We start from the raw sequence: 26,357 nt of genomic DNA on the forward strand, positions 1-26,357 counted from the left end.
GTGGTTTTGCCTTTGTTTTTTGAGATTCAGAAAGATGGATTAAGTGTTTTGGAGTCCAGTAAGAATGCCAGCTGTCCTGCCTTGAGCTTGTGGAGATAAGGAAGAGTACCTGTTCCTTCCAGGAAGAAAAAGTGTGTTTTGGGGAGAGCAGATGACAGTAGCTCCTGGACCCTGTGGGAAGCAGCCAAGGTCAAACTGGAGGTGCTGTTTAAACAGACCTTTGTGGGCTCAGAAATGACCTTTCTCTGGTTCCATGGGCAGGAGGAAGGGGTACAACCAGTTTGGCGCCTGCGAGATGAACCAGGCAGCCTGAGAAGGAGCAAAGTGTACAGGCCAGGAGCCTGGCTGTGCGGGGACCAAATTGGGAGGACTGGAGATAGGCAGGAACTTGGAAAAACACGGGAACGCTTTCCTTCCTTACAGAAAGCAAAAGCACAGGCGCAGAATGCTACATCCTCCCTTACATCCTTTTCCCCAAAGGGTCACAGGGGAGAAGAATGAAGACCCGCAGAGGGCAGCCAGGAATCGGGCAGCTCTGAGAGACCGAGATAGCGACTCAGAAGACCTGGGCTGAAACCTTACAAAAAGTTCTCCCATTGACTAGCAGGGTGACCTCAGATGAGTCCCCTAAGTGCCCTGTACCTCTCAACCTCAGCTGTGAAAAACCCTTCTGTCAGGTGGCCACCGTGCTGTGACGCTCCAGTGGGCACCCAGCTGCTCTGGAATTGCAAGGGAGGATGGGGGGATCTCCTCCTGGGTTTTGTGGCAGAGTTACAGCTAAAAGAGGTGTTACAAAGCAGTGCAGGGGGACTTCCCTGGTGGTCCAGTGGTTAAGAATCCGCCTGCCAATGCAGGGGACAGGAGTTTGATCCCTGGTCCGGGAAGATCCCACGTGCCACAGCTATTGAGACAGCACTCTAGAACCTGTGTTCCACAAGAGAAGCCACCACAATGAGAAGCCCTCTTGAAGCAACAAAGACTCCGTGCAGCCAAAAACAAACAAACAAAAAAAGCAGTGCGGGAGAAAGGTTGAAAGCTTTGAAAACCCCTCACCGGAGAAGTATTTTGATGAGCAAGGAGGGCGCAGTGCTGTAACCTGAGCAGATCTTACTGAAGCAGGGGCCGCAACTCTAGAGCCATTAGCTGTTCCCTGTGGAGGCCACAGGAGGAGGCATGTGGGGACTGGGAAGGGCAAGTGCGGTATCAGATGGCTGGCTGGCTGTAGATGGGCAGGTTCTGGGCAGCTCAGTCAGCAATTTGCTTTTCACATCATAGATTGAGACCGACTACTGGATTATGAAATAGAACCCTAGCTAAAGTACCCATGAATAAATATATTAACACTATATATTATCATATTTAATAAAAGTAATAGTATTTCTCTTCATTCATAATCATCACTTTGACTCCACATGCAAAAGACTTTTGTGGTAGGTAATGGAGATCAAAAGTGACGTCAGCCACGTGAAAAAGTGGTACACTGAAGCCTTGTGGGTTTGATTTGAGACAAATGCTGACACCACGCTCAGAGACCATTTTAAACTATGTGGGCAAGGCTGGCAAGTACTGGCCAAGGATGGCTACTAACCTGGAGTCAGAGTGGACCACAAGTTGGAAAACTAAGGATGTATGTTGTCACTTTTTGAAACTAAAGGCTGGTGAGCCCTGTTAATCCAGAATATGATATACATGAATTGCAGAGTAACTTTTGCCTATATGCCAGTAATTGCTGAACTTCATACCTGGCACCCTCTCTGCGTGGGTTGCAGGAGAATAGAAGTTGGCATTTGCCTAGGAGAAGGACATGCACATGAGAAGAGTGTATATACATGGAATGCAGGAGGCTTCTGAGTTCTATTTATAATTCTTATGCAGGAGGCCTGGGTTCGATCCCTGGGTTGGGAAGATCCCCTGGAGACGGGAAAGGCTACCCACTCCAGTATTCTGGCCTGGAGAATTCCATGGACTGTATAGTCTGTGGGATCGCAAAGAGTTGGATATAGTTAAGCGACTTTCACTTTCACTTCTTTATAAAAAAAAGCTCACTCCCATTTGAATGGGGCATAGTGATGCCTGAAGACAGTGTAGGAGACAAACCACATCAGCATTGTGCATATTTCAGAGGAGGCAAGATGCTGTTTGCTCACTTGCCCTTTCCTTGGTGCTTCCTGTCACCTCTGCCAGGAGGCCTCCTACGACAACCCCGGCCAGGCAGTTCCCCCTGTTGCATCGTCCATGGCCCCAGGCCAGCACCACACAATGGAGCCTTAATTAAGGGCCACCCTGTCCCATGGGGTCCTCCCCCATTAGAGATTCCATGTGTGCTTCATCCAGACATCCTGTGCCTGTGACGCTGGGCCGCCCCAGCCAAGCTGCAAAACCCCCGTGGAGATTTGTAGGGAGGAGCAGTTAGGAGTTGGGAAGGGGTTGGCCCTAGCTCCTCATTTTGCAGATGAGGACCTCTGGGGCACAGAAAGGAGAGGAGGTGACTTGCTCGAGGTCCCATATCTGTCAGGGGCCAAGCCTGTGTCGGGGGGCTTGAGTGAGTGAGAGTTGCTCAGTCATCTGACTCTTTGCAACCCCATGGACTGTAGCCCACCAGGCTCCTCTGTCCATGGGATTCTCCAGGCAAGAAGACACGTGGGTTGCCATTCCCTTCTCCAGGGATGTTGAGGTCTTGCCCGGTGCTCAGCCTGGCTCTGACTTCAGGCCCTGCAGCTCTCCTGCATCCTGCTGGGCCATGTGCTCCAGGAGGCAGATCTCTGCATCCACTGCCCTCAGTCCTCCCGGCAGCCGAGGCTGGGCAGCAGGCAGCTGTGAGGTTTGCTAAGATGCCTGCTTCCCCTGAACCCTGAGACCGCAAGCCTGAGGGTGATATAGGCCCAGCTGTCAGCTTCCGTGTCCTTCCAGTGACCAGTCTGCCAACCTGGAGGCGGTCCACTGCTTGAGGTCCATGGCTTGAGCTCGACCACGTGGGGGCTGGAGAGCTGCCCTTGTCAGCGTTTGTCCGGGCTCTGGCTGCGCTACTGGAAGCCACCCCCGACCCCCCACCATCGCTGTCTGGGCTCTCAGCTCACCCACTCTACCTCTCTTGTACTTCAGGAGTTTTTAACTCCTCTGTTTCGTGGGTTCTCTGCTCCGTCAGCCTTTTCTTGCACATAGCTCCCAACAGCTGTGCCCTCAAGGTGTACTCAGCCCAGCTCGCCTCTCCACAGGTAATGGCCTCTCTCTCAGGCTCCTCTAATACACCAGGGAAGGAGAGCCTACCAGTGCCCCTAGCTATGGCCTGCAGTCAGGTGACGAGATGCACAGAGCTGTCCCTCTCCTGCCGAGGGAGGTGGACCTGGGCAGGGACAGGCACACTGGTTGGGGTGTCAGAACCCAGCTTAACTTGGTGGGCCCTTCTGGGTGGTGGAGGGGAGCCCCCCACAAGGGACCCTGGCCTCTGGGTGGCAGTGGGGCTGTGGGTATGAATCTCCTTGCTGAGGGCGGTACCAATCATTCTTGGTGACACTGCCATACCAGCCATGTGGGCAGATGACATTCCAGGGTTGGGCGAAGGGAAGGGGCCTCTGGAAGGCCTGTGAGTGGGCACAACTGAGGCCCCCAGCTGTCCCCTGCTTTGCAGCAGGCCTGCCTGCTGTGTGGGTGCCCCAGAGGGCTCGTGAGGGCCGCCTTGTGTGCCCCTCTTTCATGTCACATGTGGTGTGTGATGTGTGTACACGTGACCTGCACCAGTTGGTCCCTTTCCAACTGGAACAGTCCCTCCTGCTCCCAGGACAAAAACAACCCCAGGCCTTTTTCCCCTGAAAAGTTACAGCGCCTGGTGTCGGGTAGCGAGCTCACAGCCAGAGAAGGCATGGTGGCCTGCCTGCTCTGCAGGGTGGGCTATCCCAGGGCCTGGTCCCCAAGCCCTACCTGTACCCCACCCCCACCCCTGCCCGCTTCCGACTCCCTTGTCTCTGCTGATGAGCAGGGCAGGGACAGCCACAGGGGCCACGTGACTAAAGAGGCGGCCGCAGACTCTCCAGGCTCTCAGAGCAGCTGTGGGGAGCTGGGGTCTCTGGAGCAAGGCAGACTTTCTCTGTGAGAGGTAGCATCCCATGACCTGGAACACAGGCCCCTGGATGGCGGAAAGGGTCCAGATTGTTGCAGGTGGAGGAAATAGCTATCCTTCCATTCAGTGGCTGGGTGGCCTCTGAAAGGCGCCTGGGCGCAGTTCCAAGGGTCCCAGGCTGGGTGCCTGTGAACAGCTGCCCCCCCCAGTGACCTTTGCCTCTCCTCTTTGCAGCTAGAGGAGGCAGAGCGCTTTGCCATGATGGTGATCCACCTTGGGGAGGAAGCCGGGGAGTTCCTGTCCAAGGGCTACCTGGCACTGGGTCTCACCTACAGCCTGCAGGCCACCGACGGTGAGTGTCAGGGCCCGGGAACCTCTGCTCGGGGTGACTCGGGCCTCCTAATCTTGTCCCATCAGTGTCCACCCCCCAACACACCTCCATTGACTCTTCTAGGATGGGTGTGCAAACATAAAAACATACACATGTGCAGACACAGACACTCACACACTGATGTGCATGAGTGTGTGCATACACACACACCCCCAGTTCATTTCTGCTTTTGCTGCAACTTTGCCAGCCTCAGATACGCCCTCTTCATGAACCCAGTTCTTTCTCCTTTCAAGGCCCAGCCCCAGTTGATCTCTGCCCCTGGAACTCCTGGGGCATTTGTGCCACCAGCCCTGAGCCCACAGTGTCTTCATTCTGGTTCACCTTTACCCGCAGCATGACTGCCATCTTTTGGGGTCTTTTAAAATCCCCCGATGCATGGCACAGAGCTGGGTACACAGCAAGCATTTAGTAAATACTTGACCTGAGCTTGGTGCCTAGGTTCCCCTCCTGCCGCCTGGAGCCTGCATTCCGTCCCCACCCCCACCAGCTCCACCTACTTCTATATCCTTGCAGCCTGAAGGAAAGGGAGCGATAGGTCCCCACCCAGGCCAAACCCAGAATAGTCATCAGCCCCCCACACTCCCCAAATGCCAGCTCCTGGAAGCGGGCTTCAGATGCCCACACAGCGAGAGGTAGGAACAGCTGGTACTTGGACAAGGAAGGGAGGAGGAAGGGTAAGATCCTGGTGCAGTGCCAGCTCTTTGTTCTTGAGTGACAGTGGTCACTTTGAGGTGTCAGTGAGGCTCTGATAGGGAACCCTGGGGTCCCCACACACTGGTCAAGTGAGGGAGTCGTCAGTCCCTTGATCAGAGTCCAGAGACCCTTCCTTTGTCTTTAATCCTCTAGAAGCAGGGCTGCTCTGTGAGCTTGGGACCCCTGACATCTATCCCTGCCTGGTGCTGCCAGCAGCATCCTGACCTAGTCTGGCTGGAGCCTGTGACCGTCATTTTAAAGCTTCTCAGGGGGTTCAGTGTGTAGCTGAGGCTTCAAATGCCTATCCTACTGCATTTAAAGCTGATTTAATTTACCAGGGGGGTATCTGGTTTGGGTTAAAGCAAGAAGCCTTGTGGTCAAAGTGCAATAGAGGTTTCTGGTGGGCCGGTGGAAGAGGAGGTTGTGTCCAGTGGGTACAGACCCTGTTAGGGATGATCAGATGTTCTGGAGATGGATGGTAGTGATGATTGCAAGACATGGTGAATGTACTTAATGCCAGTGAATTGTTCACTTGAAATTTGTTAAAATGGTTAGAAAAGAAGGAGCCTCATGAGTAAGGAAGCTTAGGGAGGCACATGCCAGGACAGAGGTGTAACTTCTCCAGAAGCTCCAGAAACTTCTCCAGAAGCTCGCGCCTTTGGAAGGATCAAGACGGCCCATGCAGCAAGGAAGGCAAAGGGGTAGAAGGACCTGTTGTGCCAGGAAGTGTGCCTGCCGGGAGGCTGGGGCCAGGGGGACATCTGCACCCCTTCCCCCGGTAACCAGGGCACCAGTCTGGAGCATTTGCTAGACAGAGTCCCGGTGGGGCCTCTCCCGCAGAGCTCCATGCCCCGGGTGGGGCAGGGCTGGGCTGGCCCCCCTCCAGCAGCCCCTCACGGCTCTGTCTCTGTCCTATCTCCTGCAGCGACTCTGAAATCCAAGCAAGATGAACTGCACCGGAAAGCGCTGCAGACGCTGGAGAGGTGAGGACGCCAAAGGGCAGCATTGCCTGAGGCGGCTTGTTCTCCTGTCTCAGGGGACCCTCTGGTGTGACAGGGCAGAGTTTTCTGTCTCCATTTTGTTGACAGCAAACTGAGGCTCTGAGAGTTCGCACGGGAAGCAGGGAGAGGCCTGTGGGCTTGGGTGGTCTGGTTGAGCATTTCTGCAGTGGTGGAGCTGCCCCCAGGCTCAGCTCCCTGGTTCCGAGTTCAGGGGACATGAGAGAAAGCAGGAAAGCACCTTGCACAGTAATCTACAAGTAGCCGGGGCTCAAAACGGGGATCTGCCTCCTCCCAGCCCCTCCCCAACCTGGGAGCTGGGAGGCTCCCTCCCTCAGCCCTGAGAGCTTCCCTTAGAGCCCAGCGTCTGGGAGGGAGCCTTAGGTTTGGGGGTGGTGGGGGAGAGGCACAGAAACCCTTCCCCCAGGCCCCTCCTGGGAGTCCCTCTCCACCTCAGCGCGACCCTACCTGAGCATTCCTCCCCCTCCCTCCTCTGGCCATTGTAGGGCTCTTCCCTCTGAGCCCTGCTCCATCTGAGCATAGATGGCAGGGGCTGGGTCGGGGCCTGCCCCAGACTCCTTGTGCCAGCTTCCTAGGAACATCCAGCTCCCCTCTGGGGCAGGTTGTTCTCAAACCCAGGGAGGAAGGAGAGTCCCATTCTGGCCAACTCCCTCTGAGCCCCAGGATCAGGGGATAGTTCCTTCCTTCCCCACTGGCTCTTCACTCCCAAGGCTTCCAGCCCAGAGAGGCCATCCAGCCCCTCTATCCTCCGGAGGTCTTCACTGTCCCACGTGGAGAGGGCAGGCTGCAGGCTCTGTACAGGCCCCAGCCAGGCCAACAGCTGCCCGGAGGAGAGGGGCTTCCCTCACTCCTAGTCCCACCCTCCCAGGTATCCCCCACTTCAGCCAGAGCCAACCCTCTTGGCAGGCACCGCCCCAGCCTGGGCTGCCCCTGGGCTTTCCACCCCAGCCGTCATGTCCCACAGGGCACCCTCCAAGGTGGGGCTGGCAGAACCTCCAGCATTTGGCCCTGCTAAAAGCACCCAGCACAGGGCTGGAATACTGGAGACCCTCATCACGCTGGTTGTCGACCCTTGATGGTTGATTCACTGCTCCCCTTCCCAATATAGAGCCCAGCAGCTGGCGCCCGGCGACCCCCAGGTCATCCTGTATGTCTCCCTGCAGCTGGCCCTCGTCCGCCAGGTGAGTCCTCCCAGTTCCTAACACCCAGGTCTCTGGGGGTGCTGATCTCCTCCTGGCCCTGCTGCTTTTACCAGCGCTGTGACCTCTCTGAGCCTCTGTTCCTTATCCATTAATGTAAGTGCCTTCATACTCCACCTCAGAGGACCCAGGCAAGGATTAAGTCAGTTACTGTGGTAAAGCCCCTGACCTCTGGTGGGCACACAGGAAGGGCTTGTTCTCTGCCCTCACTCCCCCTGCAACACGTCCGTCTCCTGAGAAGTTGACAGGAGGCCTCAGTAAACATTTGTATCCTCACCTTCCACTGAGCTTTCCCCAGGGGGCTGGGGGAGCAGAGAGAGTGTCGCGCGGAGCTGCTTCTGTGTGACACAGAGCTTCCCCTGACCACATGGACGCCACCGCCAGGCTCGGCCTCTGGGGCCTCCTGTCTGCTGACCACCTCGATTCCCAAGGCTCTCCAGGCCCACCTGCCTTCCTTCTCTGAGCTGAGCTGTTGGTGCTGAAAGGTCTGTTGAGGGGCTTGAGTGAGGTCAGGTAGTCACCCACCCAGCTGGTTGCCTGTCAGAAAAAAAGGGAAGGTTCCCATCCCCCAGGCCCCTCAGAGCCTCTGCTGTCAAAGGGGCCCCTCAGGCTGGTGGCCTTGCTCTGGTGAGTGTGGACACTGGGCCACTCAGGGACTGCAGACAAGCCTGCTGGACTGGGGCTGGGCTCTAGCCTGGCAGAGAGGAGTCCGCAGAGCCCTCTGGGTGGTGGCTGCTCGCGGTCGGGGGATGGGCAGCCCGGCTGACGAGTGCTGCTGTCTTTTCCACGGGTGCGGGCCAGCCCTGCAGCTGACGAGGAGGGTGCCGTTGGCCCCATCTGACACCTGAGGCGCTGTGGCTCTGCTGAGCTCAGGAGCTGGGAGCTGGCTGTGCCTGCACGGTTCAGCTTCAGAGCCCACTCTGACCTAGTTAAAGCAGCCCTGTGTGGCTCTAAGTATCCTGTTCCCCTGTCCCATTTGGAAGCAGGCAGTTGGAGCCTTGTCCACCAGCCTGGTGGTTGCTTTTACGGGTCGGTGTCAACTTCTGGCCCCTGGTCTTCTCTTCAAGGAGCCATCCTTCCAGCCCCTCATGGCACTTGCCCCCGGTTTCCGACTCCCAGGTCCTAGAGCAGGCGCTGTCCACCACTGTCTCCAGAAACATCAGTCTGCTCTGGTGCTCCCTGGAGCGTGGACACAAAGATATCCGAGACCAGTTTATTTTTAGCCCTCAGTTGGAGAACCAGTACTTTCCTTGCCAGTCCAGTTCCTGATGAACCTTCTGTGATGCATTTTTTAGTATCTTTAATTATTCAGTCACCTCTGATGAATGGTGTCTGTCCTCTGGGAGAGATGGCTGGGCCAGGCCAGTGGAGCCTGGTACCCCGTGTCCTTGGGGCCCCCAGATCTTGGTAACCTCAGGGGGTTGAGGATCTCTGAATGGACTCTAAGCTAGTCCTGCCTACCTGGGTCTCTGAGGCCCTCTGCGCCATCCTGCCCAAACCATGTCTGGCTGCTCAGACAGTGAGGGCTGCGGGTTTGGACACCTAGCCCAGGATCATGCTGCTGGAGCAGCCTTGGGGTGGGGGGCATGGGCAAGCTGAGCCAGCGGTCACACTGACCTTAGCTTCCTCCTTTACTTTCCGTGACCTTTCCACAGAAGGAAGTCCCCATGGGAGAACTCTGGGCCTGGCAGTAGTGCAGAGACCAGGTGGAGACCAGGCAGGGGTCAGGCACGCCAGGGCCCAGAGCCCCCAGCTGACCTGTGTACTGTAGACCCCTCCAGGAGCATTGGAGATGTAGGTCTGAGGTTTGGTCAAGAGCAAGATTTTGGAAAATGACTCTGACGTTCCTGGGAGGATGAGGCCCTGGCGTGGATAGTGTCTCGAATAGCTGACAACCGCTAAGCCTGAGCCCCTGAGCAAACATGTCTCTTTGGACTGGAAGGAAGGCTCTTAACCTGTTCATTCGCTGCCTGGGCTTTGGGGGCTTGAAGAGGGAAATTCGCATTTTCAGACGTGTTCTGTGCCCAGCAGGATGTTTTTCCTACGTTGTCTTGCCCTCTCAGCCCGTGTCGTAGGTAGGACTGTTATCCTCATTTTGTAGCGTAAGAACTGCGGCTCAGAGAGGCCAAGTCCTCTGCCCCGGCGCCAGCTGGGAAGTGGCAGAGCTGGAATTCACATCCCGTCTGACCCCAGGCCTAAGCTGTTGCCACTGAGTCCCTGAGTAGGAGGCAGCATGTGTCTGTCAGCCCCAGTCACTGCGAGAACGGGTTCAGAGGAGAGATTTGTAGCCAGTGGTCTGGGTGGCCTCTCACAGTCCCCCTCCTCCAGTTTGGCTGGGGCTTCCCGACCAGTCCTTCATGACCCATTGTGGACCTGCCCCTCTTTTCTCTCTTCTGTGAGACAGCACTGACATGGAACAGCAGACTCTTCTTGCCATGGTGTTCACGGGTGTTTCCTCATCAGAGCCCCTGCCTGCCCCACAGTGCCTGCGGTCTCACTTGGGTCTGCTGCGCCTCGTGGGCTGGCACCTGGCCCCGGAGTCCGGGGAGCAGGCTGGGCCTTGGGGAAGGTCGCTAAGCCGGCAGTTTTCTCCGGCAGATCTCCAGTGCCATGGAGCAGCTGCAGGAGGCTCTGAAAGTGTGCAAGGACGACGCCAATGCCCTCCATTTGCTGGCGCTCCTCTTCTCCGCCCAGAAACACTACCAGCACGCCCTGGACGTTATCAACATGGCCATCACGGAGTACCCTGAGAACTTCAAGTGAGTTCCCTGTGGACGCTCTGGGCTGGGGCTGGTCGGGCACACACTGGGAGTCGAGGCGGGCTGAGGACCTGTGGGCTCGGAGCCTGGCTCTGGCGTTTTGTTTGGTGCCAGGAGGCACCGTGTGTGGAGGAGGAAGCTCTTGATGGTGACTGCAGGCTCCACGGGGGGCTGTGTGGACCACCAAGGAGACTGTGCTCTAAGATAACATGTCCGAGCTGCTTCCATCCCGCCCTGCACTGTACATTTGAGCATCATGGGGACACTAACTTGTGTGACTTAACCATAACCCTGGCGTAGCCAGCCAAGGATGGTTTCTAACAGTGGCTGGGCTGATAGAGGCCATGTGAGCTGGCCCCTACCTCCAAGAAGGCCACAGGCAGTCGGGGTGAAGATTTATATCCCCCCAGAGTGGTCCTGGCCTCTCCCTCTATCCTCGACTCCTCCACAGCTCCTGCTTGCCACATCACCCAGATGCCTGTCTCTAGGGAGCAGGGTTCACACTGCACGTGGCCCCAGTGGTGGTGGGTGGGGCAGGACTAGACCCTCTTGCCCCCACCTATACACAGGGGACCTGCTGCCATCCAACCAGGACCCTGGGGAACAAGAGCCTCACTGACTGGCTGAGGCAGGAGGGTGCGTTGCCCCTTGGGAGGAAATGAGGGGGAGGTCATCTTTTGATTTCTGCCCTCCTTCCCCGAGACAGGTAACATAGGGTGCTAATAAACCCTGTTTCTCTGAATCCCCTGATCCCAGAATGAGGGGCCCTGAGCACCCCCACTCCCACTGTGCTCAGGGTTTGAAAGAGAACCCTTTGGAACCAGCCAAAGGCTGTTGTCTTTAGACAGCAGAAAGGAGTGTGGTCCTGGTGCCCTGAGAGGTGACTCACGCTGGCAGTGAAAACAGTTCCACAAAGAATTAGGGAAATTGGTGGGTGCCACAGCTGAGATCAGTGATCGAGAGGAGCTGCAGGCACCCCGGCCCAGGGAGAGTCCCTCCACGTGGAGAGCCCAAGCACTTGTCTGTTTACGTATAGTCCAGCAGAGGCAGGACTGACCCTTGCGCCAGGGGCTCGGGCTTTCCTGTGCCTTGGGCCTCCTTCAGAAGATGCCACGGTGGCTTTGCCTGTGGACTTTGCTGGGAGTGGCTTCGTCCTCACCAAGTCTTATGAACACCAAGGACCGGCTGTGTGGAGCTGGCCTTGCACCATCTCAGCTCACACCTGACCAGGGGCAGCTGGGACCCACCTGGGCCAGAACGGCGGGGTCAGGAGTCACGATGCTCTGGGCGGGGGTGGGGGTGTTAGTCTGGACTAGGGTCAGCAGAGCCCAGGTAGTCCCAGCTGCTCCTGGTCAGGTGTGAGCCGAGATGGTGCAAAGCCAGCTCCACATAGCCTGTCCTTTGTGTTCACAAGACAGCCCTGGCTCTTGGCCTCCCTTCTATATTTGAGAGATTATTAAAATTGAAATCAGTTCACTTGAAAAGGCAAGTCGCCTAGGGCATGCACCACGTAGATAGAACCGTGTGTGGACAAGGTGTAGTTACCTAATCCCAAATACAGTACACCAAGACCTACTGTTTAGAAGTTTATTTTTTACTTTTATAAAAATACAGGAAGGACAAAGGTCTTCCTCTTCTGGTACCAGTTAACCTGGCTTTTTCCCAAGCTCAAGACTATCTGGCAGGGTCAGACCCGTGGCCTGCTGCCAGCCATGTGTGTGCGTATGTGTGTGTACGGGCGTGCCTCTGTGTGTTTTATTGTCAGTTAGGCTTCTGCGGAAGGGTTAGAGCAGTAAACGGGTTAGAGTCCTTATCCAGCCCCTGGCTCAGTGTGTGTCACAGAAGAAACCAGAGGCTGGGCCAGGTGTCAGACGTTGTCCTTTATCCGAGTGAAATCTTCCATGTGTTAACAGATGGCGACCGAGCAGATGGGCGCAGGGCTGTCCCGTGGAAGCCGCAGAAGGGGCTGCACACACTGCTCCCTTGGGCCCCCGATCCCGTGCAGGAGCTTCTCATGCCAGTGTCGCCCATCTGACTGCGCGCGTCTCCTCCTAACCCCTGGGCTGGATGCTCTGTGCTGGCAGAATCCCCTCCCTGGCCTGATGTGGCGAGGCCAGCGCCACTTTTTGAAGTCGGCTTGACACTTCCCGTGTGTGAGGCAGAAGCCCACCTCGCCTGTCTTGTTTCACGCCCTGGGAGGTGTCTCCTGCCCCTCGCCATCCTCTTCCTCCTCGCCGCCCCCACCACCTACGCCTGGTTCTCGGGCCGAGTGCGAAACCGTCTCTTTCTGGTCCTCCAAGTGCACTTCCACCACCCCCTTCTTCTTTCCTCTCAGCTCACTCAGGTGCGGACTCTTTCCCCAGGAAATGCTTCAGTCACTCAAAGTGTCTTGGAGAGGTGGGGCCAGGGGTGGGGCCTTGCTGTGAGGTTGGTGACTTCCCCCGGAGCCCCGTGGGTGGCCTTCTGGGCCCCCAAGAATACCTGGACCCGAGCTGTGACATTTGCGCCTGTGTGCCTGCATCGGGAGAATAGAAGCCAAAAAAGTGGGGAGCCCCGGGTGGAGATTGTGCTGGTGGTCAGCACGTATGGTGGCTGCCGCTCGGTGTCAGCCGGGTCCCCGCTTCTGCAGGCAGGAGCCTTCAGCCTGGGGCAGCCTCTGCCCTGGGAGCAGAGCCCCTCTATCCAAACACCGCAGGGCCACTACAGGGGCCTCAGGCCCTCTCGGGCTGGAACACACCTCTGGCGTCCCAGCCCGAGGAGGTCCCATTCCCAGAGCACAGTTGGGGTTCTTGTGTTCCTCTGTCACCACAGAGAAGCCTGCTGTGGAGCGTTGGGGGCCCAGAGTGTCCCATCTCCCCTGGTGCTTCTGTGAACCTGCCCATCCACGGAGAGAGGAGGTTCTTATCTCTGAGCCACCGTGTGCCCCTCACATTCGTGACCATGGGGAGCTCCCCTTTGAACTGGGCCAGCCCTAAAAGGCTACAAAACTAACTGAACAAAATATAAGGGGCTTCTGGCTTCCAGAACTATGAGACAGTATATTTTTGTTGTCTTAAGCCAAAAAAAAGGGAGGGGGGGTGTGAGGAGGGAGGGACAGTGGGGTATGAGGGGGGAATAGCCACCTACCACAGCACTGTGGAGTGACCTAGGGTGTGACCGTGGGTCTTTGCAAATAATTCAGTGCTTCTCCCCACGGATGAGACCCATGGACTAGCAGGAAATGTCACTGCGCCCATTATGGTCAGGGATCACTGGAGAGTGTCACTGCCCTTCAGCTGAAACTGTAGCCTGCTCTTCCAGCTGCTCCCTGCATTGGGAGCAAGCTGTGTGCGGCTCCAGCTGTTGCCACGGCAGTTAATTAAACCCCTAATCCAATAAATCTCAGTGCAGCCAAACAAAAAAATCCGCCCCCAGTGATGGGGTAGATGCCCTGACCTCAGCATTGTCAATAAGGTCTGTCCTGTGGGCACTCAAAGACCAGGTCTGGGTGCCACCTGGCGCCTTGCCGGTTCCAGTGGCTGAGACCTTGCTCTTCCTTTGTGCAAAGTGAAGGAGAGGCTGGCAGGTGCGTGTCGGGTGGAGGAGGGCTGGCACAGGGGGATGCTGGGGAGTGGAATAGACCCTTTCCTCTTGGCTTGTCCCCACGTGGGAGCCGCAGCAGGTCCCTGGCTGCCACTTAGCTATGCTCCCTCCAGCAGCTTGCTCCTCCTTCCCATGTCCCCTCCTCCTCAGCTGCTGAAAGACTGACATCTCTCCTGCCTCCCTCTGCTTCCAGGGTCTATTGTGAGATTCAAACAAGAGAAGATCTCACAGTCAGTTTACAGCCGCGTTCAAGGGCAGCAGAGGGGGAAGGGGAAATGGTCCACAGCATAAGGCTGTGATGGGGGGCTCAAGGAGGGCAGCGCACGTAGTGGGCCAGGGGAGGGCGTCCTGCACATGAGGGTCAGTGGAAGCTGAGAATAAGTGTTCCCGGCTCCCTAGCGGCCACCAGGAGGTCACCACTTCCAGGACTCAAGACTCCTGGAGAAAATCCTAGCCTTTGTGGAGCTGACTTCAAATTCAGGGATTAGAAAACATAGCAAAGGGGATCTTTATTTCCGTGCTGTGGGGTGACCTTTAGTTAATGGAGCTTGAGTTTAAAAAGGCAGAAACGTGATGAGGCAGTGGCTGACGGCCCTGCAGGGACAGCGTGAACCTGGCGTGACGAGAACCAGACACCCGAGCAGCTTCCTGAAATGCTGAGGGCTTTCCACTAAGCCCTGGACACATGTGCTGGCCAGGCTGCCCCTGGCCAGTCTGCAGGGGGCCTCAAGGGGGCAGCAGGCTCCCTATTTGGACCTGGGTTCCAAGCCAGGCTGGGCCTTGGAATTCGAGAGGTTCCCCATAGCAAGCTCAGAGATGTCTTAGCTGTTTTCTTCTCCCTTCCTGGGCTTGGGAGGCTCAGCTAGGGGAGTCAAGGGAACAGGCTACTGATAAGCTTGTTCCAGAAGCCATGGGCTCCACAGGGTGCTGGTTTTAGGTAACAGATTCCTTGCGCTTTAGTCAGGCTGCTTGTAGGGAAGGTCGCCATAGCAACCAAACAACATTCCTGGGCTAATGATGGGAGCTTTCCAATAACCAGCCTGTCAGTCATTGCTCCCACCCCAGGCCTGGCAGCCTGCCAGACCGGTTTTGAAAGCCCAGGCTATTGGGCTGGCAGGAGAGGAGCAAACTGGGTTTGCCCTTCCCCTCCCCTCTTACCACCCCTCTTAAGTTTCTGCCCAGCCCAGGTCCTGTGGGCCTTGGAAGGTCCTAGGGGAAAGGTTGTCTGGAGCCCTAGGGAGCTTTCCCCAGAGCAGGAACTATATGGCTCTCTCAACAAGCCAGAGCTCGGCTTGCCACTTGTAAACAAATGGAACCAGTCACAGCATCTCCCCCAGGAAACCGGGGCTGTTTTGGAAAATGTTTGAGCTGATAACTAGGCGTTAGCTGGGGCCAGACCGTGACTGAATCCCGTTACGGCCAACGTAGGCCTCAAGGGCACCCTTCGGATCTCCACCTGGCCTGCCTCACCTTTGTTGCAGGTGGCATGTGATAAACTTTGAGTTGTGTATTCCACCAAGCGGAAGGGATCAGAGTCCTGGGGCTTCCGTTAATGTCTTTGACTTAAACCCACTGTGTTTATTGGGTGATTCTTATTAGGGACTTGGAGTGGATCAAAAGGATGCCTAAAATACCAGCACGCCAGTGAGGGGCTGGAATCAAAGGTATGAGCACAAACATAGTTTATCACTTCGCCAGGTTCATTAAACATTCTTGGCTGCCACAGGCCCCGATGAGGACAGCAGCCTTGGGGTGAACTTGCAAGGCCATGTGGTGGAGGGAAGTGTTAAGCCAGGCGTAATCGCTGGCACCGGCTTGCTCTTCCCCAAAGGTCAGTTCCTCTTCGGCTCAGCCAGTCTGACATTCAGCATTTCCCTGCGCTGGTGGCTCTGGGGAGCCTCCTAGGACCTCACTGCATGTGACATGCAGCCACCGAGTCTTCCGTCTCCCTGCAGTCCTCTGCTCACACTCCAGCTAGAATGATCTCTGTTATTTTGTTTGGGGAAGAAGAAAGGAAGGAAGGAAGGAAAACAGATTTTTCCAGAAGGAATTCTTTGTTTTAAAGTAGTTTTTAGCTCTTTGCTTCCTGAGTCTCACTGCTGTCAGCATTTGCTGGAGGCGGGTGCTGTGGCTGGGCCCTTGGTTTTCGAGCGGGAGTGGCCCGGCCTCTGCAGGTGGGAGAGGACCCAGGAGGCACACTGATACCCATGAAGTAGGGCTGCCCTCTGCAGTGGGTAGTCTTCAGGTCCCCAGATCATCTCACTGGGCAGCAATTACAGACCAAGGTGTTTGCGTCTTGGTTTCTTATATTGAGCTGGGAGCCAACTTTTGTTCCAGTTAAGGATCCTTCTGGAAGTTCTTCCACCCCAGAGTGGTTATGGAATGGCTTCTGTGTGGTTTTCGTTCATATCTTTCATGATCGAGAATGTGCCTTTGGGGGCGTCGCCTGAAGGTAATTGGAACTGCTCCCCGAGAGCTGAGGGAAGCCAGGCCTGAAGGCCCAGCCGCTCAGCGTCAGTCAGCTCAGGTTAGGCCTCCGGTGCCATGGGTGGAGACGGCTGTTCCGCGGGTGGGGCAGAACTTTTGAAACAGAGGTGCTTGCTCCTGGAGGTGAAAGCTTGTGGGGCTGTTGATTTTAAAGGTTCTGAAAACTTCAAAGTCAGATCATATTGACAATGAACTCATTAAGAGGTAGACTGGCTGTCTCCAGCCTTTTTTGCACCAGGGACTAGTTTCGTGGAAGACACTTTTTATACAGATTGTGTTGTCGTGGGGGGATGGTTTCAGGGTGATGCGAGCACATTACATTTATTGTGCACTTTATTTCTATTATTATATTAGCGTCACCTCAGAGCATCAGTTATTAGATCTTGGAGGTGGGGGACCCCTGAGGAAGAGGATCAGTGTGAACCATAAAAGATTAGGGAACATGAGTCAATGTAATTCTCCAGAACCAAGGAAAAATGACTGGTTTTTAGGGCCGAGAAAAGTTACCGTAAGTGTCCCTCTCGCTTTCAGGGAGGTCTTTTAGAGCTTTGAAATAATGTCCTGAAGAGCAAGTGTGTGAGCTGAATCAGTTAATTGCTCTGGTGGAGTCTCTCCCAGAGGCAGGGCATTTAGAGGACCCTGAGACCTGTGTCCTTCCGCACTGCCATGGCCAGGGTGAGAGCCACGATCACAGCCCCAGTGGGGGTGAGGGAGTGGCCGCTCCTCCCCTTCCCCCTGCCCTGATCCAGGGCTGGGAGTGGGGCCGCGGAGCCTCACCTCCAGGCCTTCGATCCTGCCCCTGCTGGCCCAGCCCCAGGGGCTGCCCTCGTTCCCTCGCCGTGCTTCCAGATTCTGCCCAGCCTCAGGGACTCCCCTCGGTCTCCACTTGGCCTTGTAGCTCCTGCACTCAGAGCTGACCCACTCACTGAGTATCTGACTCCCTTCTGCTTCCTTTCCTTGGGTGTGTTGCTCGAGCTTCCCTGAGCATGTGGAAGCACCCTGGGGACAGAGGACAGATGATGGCCTGTCTTCTGGCTCCTCTTCCTCCCTGCCGGGAACTGACAGCTGGGCATCCAGCACATACGTAGACCTCCTGAAGGGCAGACTGAAGGGGTTGTTTTGTTTGTTCTTTTGGAAGGATGGAGGAAAGGGAGGGAAGCAGGGAGCTCATGGGGATGTTGACTTCTTACAGCCCTCAGAGTGCGCTCACACCCCCTTACCCTGTTCTGTCATTGTCTTGGTTTGATTTGTTGAGTTTTCGGTCTTACCCTCCTACTCTAAAGAAACTAACTGGAGAGTTAGCTGGTCTCTCCAGGTCAGATAGCTGATGAGTGGCAAAGCAGGGACTAGAACCCCAGCCAGCTGATTAGCTGAACAACCCTGCTATGCTTGGACCCCAAGCACTTCAATAATAATAAAATAGCAACACACCCAGTGCTTGGCTGTGTGCCAGGCATTGCTCTGAGCACTTCCCACGCATTCACTCAATTTCCTCACAACCTGGGAGGTGTAGAATCTGTTGTTAACTCCTGTTTTCCAGGTAAGAAACAGAGGCAGAGAGGGCATGCGTAAGCAGTTGTGCATAACCAGGGCTGGGTAAGCAGTGAGGAAGGGCACGTGTGGATGAACGCTTTAGGAAGGGCGAGGCCTTGCGTGTGCCTTGTTGCTCCTAATAGACCCGAGGGGGTAGTGATACTGTTGTCCCATTTTACAGATATGAAACTGAAGCTCGGAGGAGCTGAAATGACTGGCCGGGGGTCACAGGGCTAGAGGAAGGGAAGCTGGGATTTGAACTTGGGTCGTCAGACTCAGGCCCCGTTTTCTGGGAAGAGACCCGCTTCCCACCGAAGCCCACGCTGTGCGCAGGCTCTGGCCTCCTGGCTGAGGAGTTAAGACTTTCCAGAGGTGTGGCTGTGGTGACTCAGAGAATGGCCTGCTTTTTCCACTCGATTATGTGTTTTCTATAAAAATAGAACTCTTCATTAAAACAACGCAGCATGGCCATCAGCTGGAATTACTAATTACTGTCCTTTAAAGAGATAATACCCCCTTTCGTGCCTTCCCCATACCTGCCACCACCCTCCCCCGTCACAGAGGACTCCCATGAGGGCCAGAAGCCAGAGGCCGGGGCCAGGGAGACACACATGGGCAGTGGGACCGGGAAGAGGGGAGAGTTTCCGCAGGCTGCTCTGCAGCTTGGCTGGTCATCCTGTCCATCCCCCTCCCCTTCCAGGCCTCAGTGAGTCCTCGTGACTCAACTTTCTTCTGTTATCCAACAATGATTTGTTGAATGACGTTAGGTGAGGCACTGGGCATATGAAGATGAGAAAGATGTGGTCCCTGCTGGAGCACGGAGCCTGGTAGGAAAGACCAGTAATGATGGAGAGGTCTCAGGATAACGGCTGACCTTTCTTGAGGAGTCGCCATGCAGCGGAGCCGGCTGCCTTCACGGTTTCTGTTGCCTGTAGTCCCGCCAGCAGCCCTCTGTGATGATGCTGTTACTGCCCTTGTTTTACCAACAGCCGGTTAAGCTCAGAGAGGCCAAGGCACCTGCTCGGAAGCAGCAGGGCCTGGCAATGGACCCACGTTGTCTGAGGCCAGAGGCCACGCTTCAGTACGACGTCCTCCTATTTGCTGGGCAGTAAGTCAGAGGCGGCTCCCTCAGGTACACAGCAGTTACCATGTCCAAGTCTTTCTTACTGCATATGCTGAGTATATTTTACAGGGAACTTCTTTCAAGGAACATGGAAGTAAAAATGGGGACCTGTTGTGCTTGCTGCCCACACAGCCCATGTCCTTCCCTGCAGCCAGTTCAGTTCTGCCACTGCGGGTGGGGTGCTGGGGTGAGCAGCAGGGAGGGAACGCAGAGGAGGATGACTGGAGACCCTGGGTGAAGGGAATGGACAGGATGAACTCTGACCCCAGGACAGTGCTTGTTGGCTTAGCCAGAGCCGTTGTCACAAAAATATCCCCCATTTACAAGATAACGTTTTGTTTCTAAGAAAAGTTTTTGGAAAGGCTCATGCTCACCAAGTTCTAAGGAGGACCACTCTAAGCAGTGGAAAGAAATGATTTGTCTTGGCCTCAGGTGGGAATGGCTCCAAGTCTTGATCCTCTTGACAAATAATTAGAAGGCTGATCCTGGCCCAGGAGTGCAGGCCAGGCAGAGGGCCTGGGAAGAGAGGCGGGTGCTAGGCCCACCCATGCTTTCCCCTGAGAACCTCCATCATCAGCCCCTGGCCAGAGCGACCAGAAAGACTTACAGAGGCCGTGACCTGTGGCGACACCCAGGGATGCTGACCTCACTGGTCTCTGTCTTCCCCCACTGGAGGAGGGCTGGCCCAGATGCAGACAGAGAGACTGACTCTGCAGGGCCGAGACTGGTCATGGTTCAACAGGGACTGGCTCTGTTTAGGTCCAATGAGTACCTGTCTTTGACCCCAGGTGCTGACCTGTGCAGGTGACCCGGAAGGGGGCCATCAGGGACTGCCACGACTCTGGTGGTCGTCAGGAAGGATGTGAGTGCTTAGAGGATGGGCCGCAGCTACGCTGGTCTCCTGCAGCCCTGGCAGCTTCACCCCTGCGGTGGTGTCTACACTGCCCCTTGCGCCTTCGCCTTCCCCAGAGAGCACACTCACTTTCACATCTGCCTTCAGACGCTGTGGCGGCGTGGCGAAGGCATTCGGCCTTAAAAGACCTCACTGTTTATTCTACATCTTAAAAAACAGGCAAGGGCTTGCAGGAAGCGGGGGTCACAGCCGAGGTGGTTTCGCTCAGTCTGGATTGGTGTGGCTCTGTCCAGCCCCTCTCATCCGTTTCCTTTCTTATGCCCATCTTTCATCCCACCTGCCTTGCTGAACAAGCTGTGAAGGTCTGGGGCTTTCTGAGAGCCTTCGAAGGCACCTGGCCTGGACGCTGATTTTCGGGGCCTTTCAGACCTGCAAGTATAAAAGGATCCCCAGAGCCTTGGGCAGGCCCGCGCTTGAGGAGTTAGTGCAGCTGCGGGCTCCTCAGCTGCTGCTTCTGGGTCATCACAGTTCATCCAGCAGGAGTCTCTGGGGCAGACGGGACAAGAGACTTCACTCCTATGTCACAGGTTTGGAACCTGGGACATGCCAGGTGGGTGGCAGTGCAAAGCTGGGACTTTGGCTCGGGTTTCTTACTCCTGGGCCAGTGTCTGTGCACTGGGTGACGTCACAGGGCAGGGTCGGGACAGCAGTGGAGCCGTTCCTGGAATGGCTCATGTCAGGGCGTTGGAGGGCTGCTGGGTTCCAGTGCCCCAGCCTTCCTGCCTCAGAGACTCCTCTCTGTTGTACTCTTGGCTCTGCCTGGGGGACCCTTCTCTGGGATGAAGACCCCCGTCACATGGCGCCAGATGCCTTTGTGTCACGTCCCGAGCTCCCCATTCTCCCCAGGCCCTGGGACATTTTGCTTCTGGACAGCTTAAAATGGAATCGGCTGGCACTCTGCCTGTTGGCTGCGTGAGTCCAGCCCTCGCTGCAGTTCTGAGGCATCCGCGAGCAGATTCCCCACCTGCCTCCTAGCTGGGAGCCGGCAGCGGGAAGCGGTGCCTTCAGAAGTTGGCTCCGATTTACTGTGGACCATGAGACCCAGAATGCGGCTGGAGGGTTGTAACAACACACACGCATCCTCATAGTATTAAGCTGAACAGACACCGTGTGCTCAGCTCTGTGCCAGGCACCAGGGAAGCGAGGAGGATGCTGACGTGGAGGGAGGCAGGGTCTTGCCCTACAGGCACTCGTCACCCAGGCGGGGACGCACAGCAAGACCCAGGACAAGATAGATGGTAGTTTTACCATCTCTACGTAGGGCTGGCTGCTGAGTGTTCCCTAGAGTATCTGAGATTGTAAATGCTTGATGTGAGTGTTTCTTCACTGTTAAAAGCATAAGCCTATGTGGAAAAAAAGAAAACGTGTACACACACACACGTATAAATGAGAGAGAGTGATTTAAATGCTAACTGAAGGTTGTCCTAAGCAGAGAAGGGCAGGGGTGATCACACTTCTTGGGGGAGGACTAGAACTTTGGATTAAAACTGTGGTTTTTTTTTAAGTCTCAGAATCGTTTCTTCAGATGACATGTTAGACTCATTCAGTGTATAAAACAGGTATGGCGGGGGCTGGGCTGGTTGAAGGGAGTGGGGAGCCAGGGCTTGCCCCCTCTCTTCCCAGCCCCAACTGCCAGCAGCCTCCCCACGGCTCCACCCAGGAAGCATAGAGTCCTGACGAGGCTGTGGCCCCACCATCCATAGTGGCACGCTAGGGCCCTGCCAGCCTCCTCGTACCACTGCTTGAAGAACTGGGCCACCCACCCTGGCACACAGGAGGGAGAGAGAGTCCTTTGCTCCAGCAGGACCAGTAGTTGGTTGTCCTAGAAGAGTGGCAAGGAATGGGTTGGTGTGCTGATCCCTGTTAGCCGACGAAGAGCGTTTGGCGGTGCCCACTGTGTGTGGATGCCCATGTGCCCACCCTGGGGGTGAGGCCCCCATGGGGACACACAGGTCAGAGGGTGACACCTGCTTAGGAGCTGGCCACGTGTCAGGGGAAGGGGGAGCCTTGGCAGGGGCGACGACGTGAAACAAAGCATGGATGAGCCGGGGAGCCTGCCCTGTGGTCCAGGGTGCCACTGATACCCTGTGAGCACCACACAGGTGCCCAGGGTCACGGGTAGCAGTGGCAGGGATGGAAGGTGGCACACAGAGGCGTTCTGACTGACGTCATGGTCGGCGCAGGGCAAGGAAGATGGTCCTGCTGGGAAGTGAGACCAGGGAAGTCTCGGGAGCTAACCTGGGCCTCCAGGGATCTGGGACTGAGGGATCCAGCCAGAGGAGGGCTGTCAGAGCGCTTGCCCCAGCCCAGAAAGGATGTGGTTGGGTTGAGAAATTCCACTCTGGGTCACTCATGCTAATGGAATGTCAGCAGCCGTGAGGAGAAGAGCCTCTGTTGGTAGAAGTCGCTGTAACACCAGCTCAGCTTTCGGCCACTTCTGTTCCGGGCACATGGTGTGGTTGGATCCACCCCACGGACCCCTGCCGGCTCTCAGGGACACAGCCAGCGAGCAGGAGGGGGACGGGCCCTGGTGGGGAGGGGCATGCTGCAGAGAAGGCCAGTCTGGGGACATCTGGGAGCAGGAGTGCCGCAGGACTGGGCTGCCCAAGGGACTGTCTGGGGAACCAGCTCCAGTCACCCTGCCGTGGGGACTCTGCTGTTCTGGGTATCCCTGCCCCCTGGAGAGCTTTCACTTGCACCAACACCTGTTCTAGCCACAGCCCAGCACGGTTCTCCTCCTTCCCCCAACTCTCAGCCACATCCTACCCCACGTTCCTTTTCATCAAACACCAGTCCCAGCAAGACCCCCTTCATCTGTGCCTTTCCTTGTTCTGAGTCTGACCCAAAACACCAGCCCTGGCTTCTGTGAGCAGTTTGTCATTTTTAGCACTAATTGTCACCTGGAAGGCCAAGATTGTGTCTTCATGTTCCTAAAGCAGAGGCTCCTAATACTTGTGGAGTGTTGGACCTTTCAAGAATCTGGAAAAAGGGACTGGGGGTGGCAGGACCAGTGTCCCAAGCACCTCCCACCAGGGTACCGAGACCACGGATTTGCCCAGAAGCAGTTTTGTGAATGAAGGAGGCTCACCGCTCACCACCTGAGGAGAACCAGGAGTCACAGCCTTGTTTGGGCCTCAGTGGCTCAGCCAAGTTCTCCACAGGTTGCCAGGCAGCTGGTGTGCGTCAGTGTGGCTGGCAGTACCCATGGTGAAAAGACTGCAGCGTTTCCATACATGTTAGTAAATAGCCACTGCCTTGGCCCTCATCAGGACCCTGGACTCCCCAACAACGAAAGGGTGGGCACTTGGCACCACCCTGGCCATGCTGAGCCAGTGCTCCGATGGTCTCTGCTGTTGTCTTGGGCAGAGCCGAGCAGCTGCCCACCCCTTCTGTGGACCTGCCTTCTGGTGGGACCAGCCCTTTCCCTCTTCCCAGCCTCTCTCAGGACCACATCCCCACTGTTCCCCCTGTTCTTACCCTAGAGGACTTCAGGTTTGGGGGCGTTGAAAGAGATTCTGTTGTTCCTAAACGGTGACTGAATAAGACTTCGTGTCACTTTCATCTTATTGAATATATGAGGAGAACTGGCGACTTTAGGGTATTCAGTGAAGATAAAGGAAAACCTGATCATCCTCAGGTGTTCAGGGTCAGGATACAGTTTGCATTCAAGCACCTGTTGCATGCTGGTGAGGAGGGAAAGCAGAACCCTGCCCTTTTGTGACCTTTTCACCCGCTCCTTGCTTAGCCTCATTCCTTGAGTCAGTTTCCTTCTGGGTCCGTCTCTGATATAAGGCCTGGAGAGCGTGTAAGTAAAAAGATAGCCATGTGTTCGGTGAGGAGGACACTGCAGAGCTGAGGGTGTGGGGGGCGACCGCTACCACGGCAGGCAGTGCTTGAGAGGTGGGCGGGGTGGACCATGGTCGGGATAAGCCATAGGGATGCTGACGAATGCAGAGGAGTGCTCTGTGCTTTGGCAGAGAGGATGGGGAGCTAGGCAGAGAGAGAGCACGTGATCCAGGGATACGGCCAAGGCCACCGTGCGTGTGGGCACTCTGCCTCCTGAGTGCTGGCGAGGTGGGCTGGTGGGGCAGAATCCCCTGGGGTTCCACCCTGGGAGGAAAGCCAGGGGAAGGGGCCCCCTCAGGTGTTCTCACTGCTCTTCTCCCTCCCACAGCCTGATGTTCACCAAGGTGAAGCTGGAGCAGATCCTGAAAGGCCCAGAGGAAGCCCTGGTGACCTGCAGACAGATGCTGCGGCTGTGGCAGACCCTGTACAGCTTCTCCCAGCTGGGGTGAGTGGCGGGTCCTTCCAGACGGAGGTGGGAGGTGGTGGTTGCCAGGGCAACAGTCCACAGCTGAGTGGCATGATGCCTGATTGGTGAGAGGGTGGTGAGGATGTTTGAATGAGGGCATGGGACTTACTTCTCCTGGGGCCTTTTACGGCCTGCCCTAATTTTAATCTTTTGACAATCCTCTGTGAAGGACAGAAAAAGGCTCTCTAGGAAACTAAAGTTCAAGGGGGTAAGGAGGAAGATAAATCATTATTAAGCACCTCCCCCATCAGCTGGTTTTATCTTATCCACTGTCATAGTTTATCCTCACCCCAGGGTTCTTAACCTGAGACCCAGAGACCTTATATAACGTATCTGAGCCACTGTCCTATGAGTGGTAGTGGTTGGGCTTAAACCTGTGTCTCCTGAACCCCATCCTGTGGAGCTTGTCACTTCTTTCCTGGTTCCATCTGGAAGCTGGGAGAGGAGGAGGAGGAGGAGGAGGAAGCTGAGTTCCTGAAGGGCCCCCCACTCACCTACCATCTCCACACATCTCATCTCCTGCTCCAGTCCCCAGCTCTGAGATTCTCCTTGACCAGAGCAGGGCACTCTTACCCAGGCTGAATCTGCAGAACGTCTCTGCTGAAACCTGTCAAGACACCTGGGCTCAGCTTGTGCAGCCCAAGCAGAAATGGGCTTCGTTTCTGATCTACTCTCCTTGTCTGGCTATGTCATCTCCCCACCGCCTCAGGGGACCCCACTCTGGTGGGCACTTGTCCTTTCACTGGGACTCTGGGAGCCTCGCAACCTCTTACAATCCCCAAAGCAATGTGTCTAAAGTTGGAATTCACAGAGGAGGCCCCAGGATAATCTGACCGAATAAAATCCTTGGGCAGGGTAGGATCAGCCCTCTCTTTGCAGGCTTTGGGCCTGGAAGATTCCAGGGCAGAGCAGGGCAGTGGGTGGAAGCTGCCAGCAGGCAGCTCTGGAGTGAAGGACTTTTCAGAAAGGAAATGGGGAACCACCTGGCAGCTGGGTGCTGTGGAGAAAGGGCCAAACTCTGGTGTGTGGGGGGCCCGCCTTTGGATATCCCTCGTCCTGCCACTCACCAGCTGTGACAGGCAGGCGGGTGCATGGCCTGGCTCCACTTGCAGAGAAGAAGTGCCCCAGAGCTGGCAGAGTGCGCCTCTCAGCCGGATGGCTGGCTGCCTGCTCATCTAGGCGATGGTGGCGGGGCCCCTCTGAGCTACAGCCTTGTCTGCATGTGCAGGGCTTAGCTTGTGGCTCCCCTCCAGGAGCAGCAGAGCTGTCAGATTTGCCTTGGGGTCTTTTCAAGCTACCACCTTCACCCTCACCTCTGGGGGACCCCCCACCCACTCAGGGTAGAGCAAGGCTCAGCCTGGCCAGCTAGTTGGAGGCAAACTGTTAGGAGCAGAGAGTCAAATCCAGTCCCCTCCTGGCTTTCCCAAGGATAGGGTGTGTTCTTTCTGAACCTGAAGCCACAGAGCAAAAACATGTCACATCTGGGCTGGGGCAGTCCAGGATCAAGGCCAGAATTCACAGCCTGAAGGTCTGGGCCACCCCGCCCTGCCAGCCCCGCCTCCCATTCTGCACCTTGGCCTTCTTCCTCTGCTCTGCCTGGCCCGGCCCACACGGCCCCTTGGGGAGCCCCCCGTGCCTGGCCTCTGGTGTCCCAGTGCAACACTCTCCATCCGGGTCTTTGTTAAATGCTTAGAGTGAACTTTCTCCTCTTGTCCGGCTGTCAGGTTCTTCAGGGTAGGGGCCTAGGACCAGGTGGCAAGAGGTCCCTGAGCTGAGCCGTTTCTGGAGCCCCTGGCATAGCCCCCTTGGGAGCAGCAGCTGTGTCTCTACGTGGCATGGGAGGGGCCCCAGTCCACATCCTCGTTCCATCCTCACAGCAGCCCTGTGGTGTTGACATTCTCATGCTCATTAACTCCACACAGTAACCATTTCAAGAAAAGAGAAGTAAGATCTAGAAAGGTTAAGTAGCTTTGCCAAGGGTCACACAGCTAAGGAGGGGCAGCCCCCAGCTTTCCCCCAGGGTCTCTGGCTCTTTCACCCTGGTGTGCCTCCCCAGAATGAGAGGTGGGCATGCAAGGTGGGAGCCAGCCCTTTCCCACTGTGTTTTTGTGGATGGTTTCCTCTAATGCCCACAAAGATGGCTGTGCACCCAGAGGCCCGAGCTCAGTGTGAACCGGCATTAAGATGGAAGGATGCCCTGGTGTTCCTTGTGGGTCCACTCTGAAGGGAGGAGGCCTCTGGGCCCGCTTCCTCCTCTCCTGCCCTTTCAGCCTCAGTCCTCTGAGACTC

At 56.2% G+C, this 26,357-nt stretch overlaps 1 protein-coding gene across 1 annotated transcript in view; it reads left to right on the forward strand.

Moving 5' to 3' along the window:
- TTC7A (tetratricopeptide repeat domain 7A) overlaps positions 1 to 26,357 on the forward strand; it is a 114,008-nt gene that overhangs the window by 66,147 nt on the left and 21,504 nt on the right. The window contains exons 12-16 of the mRNA XM_052648388.1: positions 4,292 to 4,409; positions 6,067 to 6,124; positions 7,269 to 7,341; positions 9,958 to 10,118; positions 23,931 to 24,047. Of these exons, the coding sequence (XP_052504348.1) occupies positions 4,292 to 4,409; positions 6,067 to 6,124; positions 7,269 to 7,341; positions 9,958 to 10,118; positions 23,931 to 24,047 (527 nt within the window). The remainder of the gene's footprint in view (positions 1 to 4,291; positions 4,410 to 6,066; positions 6,125 to 7,268; positions 7,342 to 9,957; positions 10,119 to 23,930; positions 24,048 to 26,357) is intronic.

This window comes from Budorcas taxicolor, chromosome 11 (genome assembly GCF_023091745.1).
Source record: "Budorcas taxicolor isolate Tak-1 chromosome 11, Takin1.1, whole genome shotgun sequence".
In the NCBI taxonomy this organism is placed as follows: domain Eukaryota; kingdom Metazoa; phylum Chordata; class Mammalia; order Artiodactyla; family Bovidae; genus Budorcas; species Budorcas taxicolor.